General features: G+C 41.3%; 1 protein-coding gene across 1 annotated transcript; it reads left to right on the top strand.

Moving 5' to 3' along the window:
* Positions 1-635: 635 nt before the first annotated feature.
* Positions 636-11,959, top strand: LOC136003147 (T-lymphocyte activation antigen CD86-like). The gene is made up of 6 exons (XM_065658484.1): positions 636-703; positions 838-887; positions 2,178-2,519; positions 8,642-8,953; positions 11,006-11,140; positions 11,940-11,959. Exons 1-6 carry the CDS (start codon positions 636-638, stop codon positions 11,957-11,959), a joined length of 927 nt encoding a protein of 308 aa, XP_065514556.1.
* Positions 11,960-13,083: the final 1,124 nt, after the last annotated feature.

Genomic DNA, 13,083 nt, shown 5'->3' with positions numbered 1-13,083 from the left:
AGGCTTCTCCCAAATATCTGGAAAAGACCCAGGAAAAACATGACGGCGCTGCTAAAATGCAAATCAGCAACCACAGGCCAAGCAGATGCAGGTGCCGTTCTCCCACCGGTGCATGGGAATGACATTTGGCTGTTTACCAGGATTATAGGCCTTTATACCAGAAGAACCCAAACAGCCATAGAGTTGTTTTGCTTATGAGATGAGTCACAGGGCTTTTTCGTGTTTTCTAAACAGATACCAGTTTTTCTTGACAAAAATTATGTGCTGTTTAGCCTCAACTCTTTAAACCACATAGGATTTCTCTCAGTTATGTTTTACTGTCTTGAAGGATAGGTTCCTGTTACAAAACTGAAGGTCACACACTTCATCGCTTCTGGTACCTGACATCATCCTGCCGTCTACCCCACCTCTTCCTTCTGTGTCATCCTCTCCTCCTCCTCTACTTTCAATTCCCCCATCTTCTTCCCCACACTGCCAAGGTCACGCATGCTCCCCATTCCTCTTTCCTCCGCACCAGGCGTTTTGGGTACTCATCCCGTCCTTTGCACCCTGGGGGCTCTGTGTTCCTCCCATGGCATACCCTGTCTGCAGTAATCTTGCACCACATCAGCTTCTCTGTAAACCAGAGATCTGTCATGGCATGCTTCTTGTTGCTAAAGGCTGTGAAGCACACAGAAGTCCTTGTATCAGTCCATGGAAAAAGGTGAGATTAACTTTCTCAATAGTCTGTCTCTTGCCAAAACTTCTTCTTGTTTTACCACTTCTTTGGGAGTACTGGAGAAGGTACTGGAGCATTTTCAACCTCTAATATATTTATTTTATTCTTCCTTCTTACAGTGTCATGGAGGTCTGCATATTCTTCCTTTATGCTATGATACTTCTCCCAGGTAAAAAGTGCATTTTTAAGTGTAAAAACTGGTTTGATTATTTGTGTCCTGGTATGTGATACTTTCTCATCCACTAAGAAGCTCATTCCTTAGTAGTAATTAATCATTTCTGTTGCACAATCAAGGTCATATAGCCTATGTGACATGTATTTAAATTGTGTGCAGGAGCTCTATAAAATGTATAGTAAGTTCTTTCTCTCTTCCACTTTATATCTTTACATTACACTCATTTCATGTTGCTCTTAACTTTTCAATTTAAATTCATCTTTAAAATATATGTATATCACCTCTGTATATCATACAGCAGAGCAGTATTAAACTGAAAACTGACAGTTTGATATGGGACAACTGGAGTTTTAGGCAGCTGTGAAGATCATTTTGCAGTCTGGTGCTCTGAAGAAGCAGTCAAAACTTTGCACCAGGAGAAAGACTGTAAATCTTCTCCTTTTGAACACAGCAGAGGTGTTTGTATTTTCTGGGGCAGAGGACTGCATTTCTCATTCCAAGAAAAGACGGTTCTTCCAGCCCACCACCACCCGTAATAATGGCTACATACACTGATGAAAGACAGAGAAAAATCATCCATTGTGTAATACGGTTCATGCTTCCTTTGCATGAAGACATAATTGTGTTTATTGACTATTTCTGTTAACAAGATCAGCAACAGAACAGTTAAATTTGGCATTTAATCAGCCATTAAACTCTAGATTAATTACAGAACACTTAAATCTGACATTTAATATCTCATTAAACTTTAGATTAATTCTTTGGTGAGACTGAAAATGTCCACCTGTATCTGACCTTCTGGTCATTTATTCCCTAGAAACCAACATTTACCACATAGTGCGTGCTTCACAGTTTTGTTCAAAACTGCAGTGCTGTGTTATTTTGTTAGGAGAATGAACTCAAATTTTTAAAAGAAATTGTGCAACTATCTCCTTTGTGGCGGAATCTCACTACATTCAGGAAGCTACACACAAGAACGGTTTGGACCTTTTACCTGCATATATGTCTTCTAAAAATATAGATGCTTACAACCTCTGTGTGGTAGACCTTCCTTGGAAAGTAAAATACAGGAAGAAAAATAAGAAACAGTTTTATGACCTGAACTCCACAAAACTGAGTCAGTTTGAAGAACTATGTGTCCTGTCATACCTAGTGGGAGAATTTGTATGTAAACGCTGGCATTTTTATTGCTACTGTTCTGAAGTGTTGCCTCTGTGAGTGCAAATACTTGGTGTTCTTTTGTAGCCGAGGGAAATCTAAATTTCTTCTCTCTCTTTGTCTAAGGTATTGCTGCCAGTGTGCATCAGGTGAAGTCATTTCTCAATCACACTGCATACCTATCCTGCTATTTTCCAAACTCTCAGAAAACTGACATAAAGGATTTCATAGTTTTTTGGCAAAAAGGTGATGAAGTGGTGCACGAAGTATACTACGGCCAAGAAAAACATGACAACCTCAGCCCTAAATATATAAATCGCACCAAGATGGATATGGACAAATGGACCTTGCAATTGTTAAATGCAGGAATTGTGGACGAGGGACAGTATAAATGTATTATTATACAACGCAGAGATAAAGGGTCGCCAAAGGTCATATACACATCTGAGTGCTTACTGTACATCTTTGGTAAGTAATCTCTTCTAATTGTCATCTGGTCTGAGTTTTATTGGGTTGGGGTTTTGTTTGGTTTTGTTTTTTGTTTTGGGTTTTTTTTGGGGGGGGGAGTGGGGGTGGGGTGCGGAATATGACAGTGGGTCTCTGTCACTTTGTTCAGTTCAGAAATGCATGGTACTGTCCCCAAGCCACTGGAGATGTACCTGCACTGGAGCAGAATTACTAAAGATGGATAAGACCATTCTCAAGAGAAAATCCTCGAATTTGCTCAATATTGCACCGTTCCTGATTCCCACCCTGTCACACTTTATAGTAAAAACCATTCTGCCTTCTTCCTCTAGCCTCCTGCAAGTTTTATGGCTTTTAGGACTCTGGAAAATACACTTCTTTATTTGCATCTGATGCACTGCCTTCTATTAATAGCACTAGTAGTTAGCACTGTTGGTAGTAAATTACAATTGAAACATAACAACATTTCTGCAAACACCCAGCTATTTTATGATGATATAAATTGCAGGGAAAATAAAGAAAAGAGCAGCTCGTATGTGGAGGAGTAGAAATTCATATGCTCAGTTAAAGTAAGACTGAAAATATCTCCGAAGAAAAAATGCAGGCATTGATGGCATTCAGCCTGACTTTTTGCATGTTATCAGAGGAAAAAGCAGAAAATCTTTTAACAGGGCCACGGGGTTCGGTGAGGAAGCAATCTTTTCCTAGTATTTTGTATAGTTTTAGTAATTCCTAATATATTTTCCCAAAGTTTTTCTATTTTAAGTTGTTCTGCTAGTCACCTTTGTCCGTATGCCTGTGTTCTCTCTTCCATTATGATAGTGCTAGTCATTAATAATAGCAGCTTTTAACTTCCGCTGGTGTTTTCAAAACTGCTTCACAAGAAAACAGGCCATGTGTAACAGCAGCCAAAAATGGAGTACCAGGATGTCTGAGCCTATTCAGCTTTGTGCTACCAGCAAGTATTCCCTCGATTCACAGATAGAAAACCTAGATTGTTAATTTTGGTTTTCCCAAAATCTACTTGACAAGTATTTTCAGCAAAGTTTTAGAACTCTGAAACTCATAATGTGCACTCAGTATCAAGGCATCCAGTTTAGGAGATGCTTAGCATCAACCATTCAGTTAATTCAAGCAGCTAAATCAGTTATCAGCTTAGCCAACATCTGAGAAATATTTTACAGAAGTCTCATACTTAGGAACTAAAACTTTCCTAGACCTTACAGGTTTAACTTAGGAAGACTTTTAAACTATTTGCTGCTGTGTTCCTTCCAAATGACTCTGTTCAATAAGCTCCCAAAGGAAGGAGGAGCATAAAACCATATTTTAAAAAAAGCTTGAAAATAATTATAAGAAAAATACAAATGTTGAAATGTACTTTTGCTTACCTACTGTTTCCTAATTAGAATCTCATATCATACATGGAGGGGTTTTTGTAGTATGGTGTGTCACACTTAAAATGGATGGAAGAAAGATTAAGTGCTGTACAAAAATGATAGGGCGGTCATACAAAAATATCTAGATCATTTGGTGACCGAGCCCATTCAGAAATACAGAAGTACCTTCTAATAGAGTTTACATGTGTTATTTATCTGTATTACGTTAGGAAGATAGATAGATAGATAGATAGATAGATAGATAGATAGATAGATAGATAGATAGATAGATAGATAGATAGATAGATAGATATTACATGTATTGTATACAGCCAGGATGATTTATATAAGAACAAAGAGTACAGATCATTCTCTGGAAAGAAGGGAAGGCTTCACAATGGAAAGCTTCGGCTCTTAAAACAGTCAAGGTAGGGACCATAGTGACAAGCACCTTAACTGGAAATTCTGCCACTGTAGACTGGCTCTAGTGCTTCCTTTGGATGGATCAATACGAGAAGTAGGTGAGACGAGGGAAGCCATTTCAAAATATGCGCTGTTCAAAGAGTTGGAAGTCAAACTGGTGTCAGAATAGAGACTTAACAGTTTGTGTCCTCATTTTAAAGTGGATGTTGAAAAACATAAAAGCATGAAGAAAAGCTGTACTAGAGTTATCTGGAAGCTGGAAAAAATACAGTCCAACTAGAGACATTAAAAGATCTGTCTGATTACCTTATAATACAGAAGACTGAGAAGAGTCTTGTTTTCAGTGTGTGGGAACCTGAAATACACCTAAAATATTGGACATTAAAAAAGGCTAATTAATTCAGTGAAGATATAAAAACAATCAGTGGCTGGAAGCAGGTGAGAAATAACACACTGTCACTTTAGAAAACGGAACAAAACCAGGTAGTGTAATTAAGCCATTGAGAAAAACATTAAGGGCTGGATGGATCTGCTGTCTTTTGAGGTATTTAAATCTGAACCCATAGCCTTTTTGGAAGATGTGTTATCTTAAAATGCACTTTTCTGAAACATGCTTTTCTTTAAACAATCCAAATATATGTAGCCCAACCCTGCATGCATCCAACATCTCTTTTCAGTAATTTGAGGTTCCAGAAGCCTTAAATACACAAGTGCTTTGATCAGGGTATATTCCACTATTTCCACTTATTCACCATCAATAAGACTGAGACTCTTAAATCACTTGGATGATTTGGCAAGTTTCATAGCCTTGAATTGCATTCCTGCCCTCCCTATAAAATGCCAAGGAGAGAATAAATACTCCAGACCAGAAGGTGGAGTGAACAGTGGGCTAAGCAAATCAGACCTTGAGGTGAAAGAGGAAGCTTGAGCTTTCCTGAGGGACAACTTAACTAAATTTTAGAGTGTGAAAAAGGTGGCTTCTCTCAGCCTTTCCTCATCAGAAAGATGCTCCAGACCTCTAATCATCTTTGTAGGTCTGCGCTGGACTCTCTCCAGTAATTTCTTGTCCTTCTTAAACTGGGGAGCCCAGAAGTGGACGCAGTACTCCAGGTGTGGCCTTCACCAGGACAAGCAGAGGGGTAGGATAACCTCCCTCAACCTGCTAGTCACACTGTTCCTAATGCACCCCAGGATACTGTTGGCCTTCTTGGCCACAAGGGCACATTACTCACTCATGGTCAATCTGTTGTCAACCAGGACTCCCAGGTAGTTGTCTACAAAGCTGCTTTTCAGAAGGTCAACCCCTAACCTGTACTGGTGCCTAGGGTTGTTCCTCCCCAGGTGCAGGACCTTATACTTGCCCTTGTTAAACTTCATCAGGTTTTTATCTGCCCAGTCCTCCAGCCTGTCCAAGTCTCACTGAGTGGCAGCACAGCCTTCTGGTATGTTGACCCTTCCTCCCAGTTTGGTATCATCAGCAAACTTGCTGAGGGTGCACTCAGTCTTTTTATCCAGGTCATTGGGGAACAGGTTGAACGGTACTGGACCTAACACTAACCCCTGGGGAACTTCACTAACTACAGGTCTCCAACCAGACTTTACACCATTGATGACAATCCTCTGAGCTCTGCTATCCACCCAGTTCTCAGTCCATCTCGCTGTACATTCATCCAGCCCACCCTTCCTGACCTTACCTATGAGAAGGTTGTGAGATACAGTGTCAAAAGCCTTGCCGAAGTCAAGGTAGACAATATCCACTGCTCTCCCCTTGTCTACCCAGACAGTCATACCATCATAGAAGGCTATCAGGTTGGTCAAACATGATTTCCCCATGGTGAGCCCATGTTGACTACTCCTGGTAACATTCTTTTCCTCCACATGCTTGGAGATGACACTCAGAATGAATTGTTCCATCACCTTTCCTGGGATGGAGGTGAGGCTGACTGGCCTGTAGTTTCCTGGGTCACCCTTCTTGCCCTTTTTGAAGACTGGAGTGACGTTGGCTTCTTCCAGTCCTCAGGCACCTTTCCTGTTCTCCAAGACCTTTCAAAGCTGAAAGAGAGTGGCTTAGCAATAACATCTGCCAGCTCTCTCAGCACTCCTGGGTGCATTCCATTGGGGCCCATGGATTTGTGGGTGTCCAGTTTGCCTAAATGATCTCTAACCTGGTCCTCCACAACCAAAGGAAAGTCTTCCTTTCACCAGACTTTCTCTCCTACCTTCAGGGTTTGGGATTCCTGCGGGCTGGTTTTAGCAGTAAAGATGCAAGTGAAGAAGGCATACAGTAACTCCGCCTTCTCTGTATCATCCGTCACCAGAGCATTCACATCATTCAGCAGCGGACCGACATTTTCCCTAATCTTCCTTTTGCTGCTGATGTACTTGAAGAAGCCCTTCTCGTTGTCCTTGACATCCCTGGCCAGATTTAATTTCAAGTGGAGCTTGGCTTTCCTCACCACATCCCTGCATACTCTAGCAGCCTCCTTGTATTCCTCCCAGGTGATCTGTCCCTTTTTCCACATTACATAAACATCCTTCTTCCATCTGAGCTTTGACAGAAGCTCTTTACTCATCCATGATGGCCTCCTACTCCCTTTACTTGGTTTCTTCCTCATAGGGATGCCTAGGTCTTGAGCCTGGAGGAAGTGATGTTTGCATATTAGCCAGCTCTCTTGGACCCCTGTACCTTCTGGAGCCCTAATGCATGGGATTCTTCCAAACAGGACCTTGAAGAGACCAACATTTGCCCTGTTGAAGTCTATGGTTGTAATCCTACTTATTGCCCTGCTTCCTCCATGCAGGATACTGAACTCCACCATCTCATGGTCACTGCAGCTGAAGCTGCCCCCAACCCTCACATCTCCAACCTGTTCTTCTTCGTTTGTTAGGACAAGGTCCAGCAGCACACCTCTCCTCGTTGGCTCCTCCACCACCTGTGTCATGAAGTTGTCATCAATGATCTGTAGGAACCTCCTGGACCATGTGTGCTTAGCTGTGTTGTCTTCCCAGCAGATGTCAGGGTGATTAAAGTCTCCCATGAGAACCAGGGCACGTGATTGTGAGGCTACTTTCATCTGTCTGTAGAAGGCGTCATCAACTTCCTCTTCCTGACCAGGTGGCCTTAGTAAACACACACAACAGTGTCACCCTTCTTAGCTTGTCTCTTAATTTTTACCCATAAGGACTCAACTCGTTCTTCATCCCCTCCAGACAGAGTTCAACACATGTGAGTTGCTCTGTCACATGAAGTGCAACTCTTTCACCTCGCCTTGCTCGCCTGTCTTTCCTAAAAAGCACATAGCCTTCCATGACATCCATGAATCCTTTTCCCATTCTCCAATATTTCTCCATATTGTCTTTAAACCTAGTGGCACTAAAATAATAAAGCATTTTCAGTGAAGCCTTGAATCTGTTTCTTGGTTGTTGTCGCTGGGTTTTTTTAACTTGCTGTATGCCAATGTGCAGTCGATATTATGTCTATATTCTCTCCTTCTCCTTTTCCATTATAGTCTACTATTTCTATTATGACCTTTTAACCAAACGAATCCTCACTGAGAATATTACTTAAGAGAGTATTGGCTAAAACCTTCCATTTATCATTCATATTTTATGTTTAAATAAGTCTTTGCAAACCTCTCTCACTAACTATTTCTTGCCTGGGAAACTTGACTTTTTAAAGCAATAGGTATGTTTTTCATTGACCGGGATGATTATCCAATGACACAAAGCAAAAAAAACTGCACTGTTGTCCCTTCCATATAAAAAGCTGAGCAAAGGGAGGCCTACTATCAACTTAGGATGAGAGAGTTACTTTATATGCTGCAAAATGATTACTCATAATAGTGACAGACACCAAGGATATTTCTACCTATGACAGCACTGGATCACCAACTTACCCTGTCTAAAGTTCCTCAGATGATTTCTTTCTCTACACTTCACAGTTTGAAGTTTGTGGTTTTACCTATACCTAATCAGGAGGTCAAGAGTAGGCAGCACTGTGTCCCATTCCCATTTTGTACTTAAGCACTGGCCTGCAAACAGGCCAGGTGTGCTTATTCTGAAGTGTCAATGGATCTAAGGGAGGTGGGAGAGACAGGGAACCATTGTCTGGCTGATCAGACTTACGTCCTTGAAAAACCTCGAGGACAAGAAGCAGCAAGTCTACACGTACACCAAAACCATAACAAAACCTTCTTGGGACTCCTGTTGTTTTCCTGAGAAAATTGTTTAGCCTTGCTTCTGCCTGAAAATCTTAAATAATTGGCAGGAACTGTCACAAGATGTGGTATGTCTGACTCATGATAATTTGTCTTTGGTCTGTTTCAGCCAACTATAGTCAACCTGAGATAGCGTGGCTGCACACTGGGGAACTAAAGCCCAGCAAATACTTGAATCTTTCCTGTTCTTCCAGCGGAGGTTATCCAGAGCCCAAGCAGATGACTTGGCTAATTTCACACGAAAACAGAACACTCAGGCTTATGCGTCACATGGATGTCTCACAGGATGCTGTAACAAAGCTATACAGTGTTACCACCAAGCTGAATATCACAGTTCCTACAAACACCTTCACTAACATTAGCTGCTTGCTTCACCTTGGAGACCAGCTGGGGAGCCTTGTCTCGGTGCCACTAGGCATAGGTGAGTCTCCATTTGCCCATTCAGATTTTTACATGGGTAGGAGCAGGACACGTTGCAGCAGAGCTGATCTCAGATAGCAGCATAGTCAACACAGGGAGTAAACCATAAGCAGCAGGAGTTGATTATGAGGGTTGTGCTCTCCATCCTGTTCACCAACAGCCACGGCCAGCAAATTCCCTCTCCTTTCCATATAGGAAATCTTATTACAGAAAGGAGATAGCACAGAGAAGGAAGGCTACTGCTGCACAATCCAGAACACAGCCCTGTTCATCCAACCCCTGTTGCAGTAACAACAGAGCAACCTGGATGTCTGGATTAGGCAGCAACCAGTCTCTGGGAGTGACAGCTGTTAAGAGAGGTTGCCACTTCACAGAATCAGAGAACTGTGAAGGTTGGAGGCATCTGGAGTTCAACCGCTGCGTTCAAAGTAGGGTCAACAGGTAGTGCAGGGCTTTGTCCAGTTGAGTTTTAAATATCCCCCAGGATGGAGGATCCACAACCTCTCTCAGCAAACTGTTCCACACTTTACCACTCTGACAGTAAAAAGTTCTTTTTTCTGATGTTTAAGTGCTTGAGCTGCTATTCTTAATCATTCCTTAGAGGAAAGAAGGCGGCTAAACAGAAGAGTCTCTTGGACCAGACTAGGATCATAAACTGCCAAATAGACTGTGCTGATTTTAAGCGTTAAGGCCATGAAACCTTGACTAGTCTTAGAAGCATTCCTGGCGGTTTTCATAACATTTGGCAGAATGAAGTGCACATTCCAAAATGACTATTTGGGATTTTTTTTTTTCCCTCTGAGATTGTGTCTTTTTTCAGACACCTCTTGCAGGAAGAAGCTGGGTATCTGAGTTCCAATAAGACTTTACTGCTGGATTATCTCAGGGTTCCACATGACTGAGCCATTCTTTAAACTAAAGATGCATTTAATTTATCTCCTGGGACAGGAAAACATCATTTGACATACTTTTGTCCATAAGCCATGACACAAGCTCATCAAAATAAAGACAATTCCCACTTTGGTCATAAGTTTGTTTGGCTTCCACGTGTCTCCTTTAGACAATGTTGAAAATGGAGAGCTGTGCTTCAACTGACAGGAACAGGGAGCCACAAGGGAATGGTAGCATTGCAGGAAAGCCTACCAGGGTAGTACAGGCATGCACCTTATTACTGCAGATGTAAATCCAGCTTGCTACTCATTCTGGAAGAAGTTCCACAGTGCAGTTTTCTCCATATAAATTTAGCTAAAGGGTTAAGTCATCAATGCTAGATGTGGCAAATGGCCTCTAATGTCCTTACTTCCTAGGATTTTTAAATAACATTAAAATACAATACAGAAGTCTTCTGAGGTTTGCACAGCTCTACATGTTGCTTGTTGAGTGTTAACATGGCTATATTAGCTATATTATTGTAGCTATAGCACTGCATCCTCCTCCTCCCTATTCAATTCTTTTTCTTTTCTCCCTGACTTTATGAAAGTAGCCACCTGATAAGCAGTGATGGTGGGTAAGAAACTAGGAACTCCACATAAACAAGAGCTTCGTTTGGCAATAACTGTAGCTAACCCTTGGAACTAAAACCTCAAAAGCACAATAACCAAAAATAGAGGGAAATTCCTTTGCATTCCCTGCTACTTTCACGTCCCTTAGGGCATTTTATTAGAGTTTGACCATCGTTTCCAACATATATCAAATAGTAACATATCCCAGGTTCTTCAAACTTGCACAGTAGCACAGAGTAGCATTAGCACAGTAGTTGCCCCATAGGCTCTTGTATTTAGTTGCTGGTCTCTCACATATTACCTAAACTTCAGAAAGACCCCTTTGCCTTACTGTTGTTGAAGTGGCCATTAAGACCTGATAGTTTAGCTAGTTATTGGAAATGGAAATAAGCAATGTAATTTATTGATACTATTCAAGAACTGTAAAAGGAAAGGATGCTGAGGGCCTTTCCCTAAACTTCTAATTCACATAACTTTGGGATATATTGTTTAAGCTAATTGTCACCAAATTAAATCTTTGCTGTGTGTATCTCATCTGTTTTCTTATTCAGAGATACCAGGGGAAGAAATGGAGCAAGTGAAGATAGACTTATTTGGCCCACTTACAGCTGTGATTGTACTGATCACACTTTCTCTGGTTTTTGTGATATTGAAGAAGAAAATAAATAGCTCACCTACCAACCAGAGTAAGTTATTACTTCTCATTCATCTCTACTGTCCCTCAAGTCACAGGCTTTGCTCTTTGTAATCGTCCCTTTAGCTACATTCCAGCTGTTGACTGAAAGTTAGGTTTCAGGCTGGACTTAAGCTAAACTTCCTTGGACAACTCAGTTCCTGCAACAACTTAGTCCATCCAGCAACAAATGAAAACATCTTTCTCCTGTCTTGTCCTGGGATCTACTTCTCCCTCTCTGTACTCTGTGAGACTGTCATGGTATCAGCTTACTGCTTCTCCCAGAAGTCTCATCCTTTCCTTCTGGGTTTTTTTTGGTAGATTTGGCTCCTAAAATCATCAAATTGTATAAAACTTTCTTGTCCGTCACCATTTATTAGAAAGGTGGAGCTGGGGGAGGGATTAGATGAGACTTCCATCAAGTGCAAGTATCTCTGTAATCACAGAGCTGAAGGATCAAGGTATTGTTACACCACAGGCTGCCCAACACTGTACTGGAAAAATCACCTGGTACTGGGAACAGAATTCAGTCTTTGTATTGTATTTCTCTGTTTTGTTCCAAGACTAGGTCTCAGCAGTCCAGGGCTTACTCTGCACTGAAAGGATCCTCATGCTGACATCAGAGCCTTTCCTTCTTTGTAGCAAGAGGGAAATGCTTTCCTCACAGTCAGTCCTATTTCCTTGCACAGCCAAGGGTTCTGAGCCACACTTCATTCTTTCTCCAAATCCTAAGATAACTGGACATTTACTATCAACTCTTTTTCAGCTCCTATTTCTCACATTTCTGTAAATGACATATTTATCTCTTTTAGGTGTCAGTCTAGCAGTCTAAAAGCTACTCATCTTGAAACCAAGGCCGTCAGCCTGACTACTGACTGGGAACCATCTCTGCACATAGCAAGGCCTGAGGTCCCATATTCTTAGATGCTCTGTCAGAACAAGAATCCTCCCCAGATATCCTGCAGAACAACATGCAACATTTTTGTCTGGCGGCTGAAATCCACCATCCAGTGTTCTTATGCTTTTATTTTTGCTTCAGAATGGTAGTAAATATGATGCTCTGCCTGCCTGCATGACTACCTTTTTGCTGGATCTTTCATTATGCACTGTGACATCGTAAAATCCTGAGAGTCAGTGAAGAAAGCAGAGCCGTGTGGGTTACGGAAGAGAATGTCTCAGAAATAGAAAGAGGTAGGCCATAATCTGTAAATCATAACCATCACTAGAAACATGATCAGAGAAAGGCTATTAGCCATGAACCATAAACACTTTTGGAAGAGCCGGTGTGGCTTTGTACCAGGAACTTTCTTGCAAAGCTCCATAGCAGAAAGAAGAACTTCAGGGCACTTCCCACCTTCTGTGAAAAGTCATACAATTCCTATCAGTCATTTGAAACTAGAAATCACCTGAAGGAAAGACTCGCTTTAAACATAATTTCTGGTGATCTCAACTTTTGGTTTTTTTTTTTTACTACCATCCGAGCTGCCCAGAGTGTTAGTACCTCCACACTTTGCTCCTCTGTATTCTGACTGGATGTTGTATTAGTTGTTCAGGGATAGAAAAAGAAAGCATGAGGTATCATTCATATGTGTATAAATCCAAATATACAAAATTAAGCTAAGCAGATAATGAAAAATATTTTATAAGTGGGTCATGTTCCAATTTGGTTGACTATGTTTCCTCTTTCTTAATTTCACTTCAAACCTTGAAGATAGAGCAATCCATACGCTATGGTATGCTCGGCTATGAGAAATAGTGTTACCTTTCAGAAAATATTCTCTGTTTCACTCCAAACGTGCCAGTTCTCCAATCTTGAATGATCTCTGCACTTTATATTCTTCAACAACATTGACATGGTTCAGGAGGAAAAAATGCAGGAGAATTGAGACAAAATTCTTGTGAGGTCTTGATTGTTGTTGTAGGTCTGACATTTTCAGCAAAAGGAGGGACATTAGC

This window comes from Caloenas nicobarica, chromosome 1 (assembly GCF_036013445.1).
Source record: "Caloenas nicobarica isolate bCalNic1 chromosome 1, bCalNic1.hap1, whole genome shotgun sequence".
In the NCBI taxonomy this organism is placed as follows: Eukaryota; Metazoa; Chordata; class Aves; order Columbiformes; family Columbidae; genus Caloenas; species Caloenas nicobarica.
Note: the sequence above shows the minus strand (reverse complement) of the source record. Positions and strands in the feature narration are given on the sequence as shown.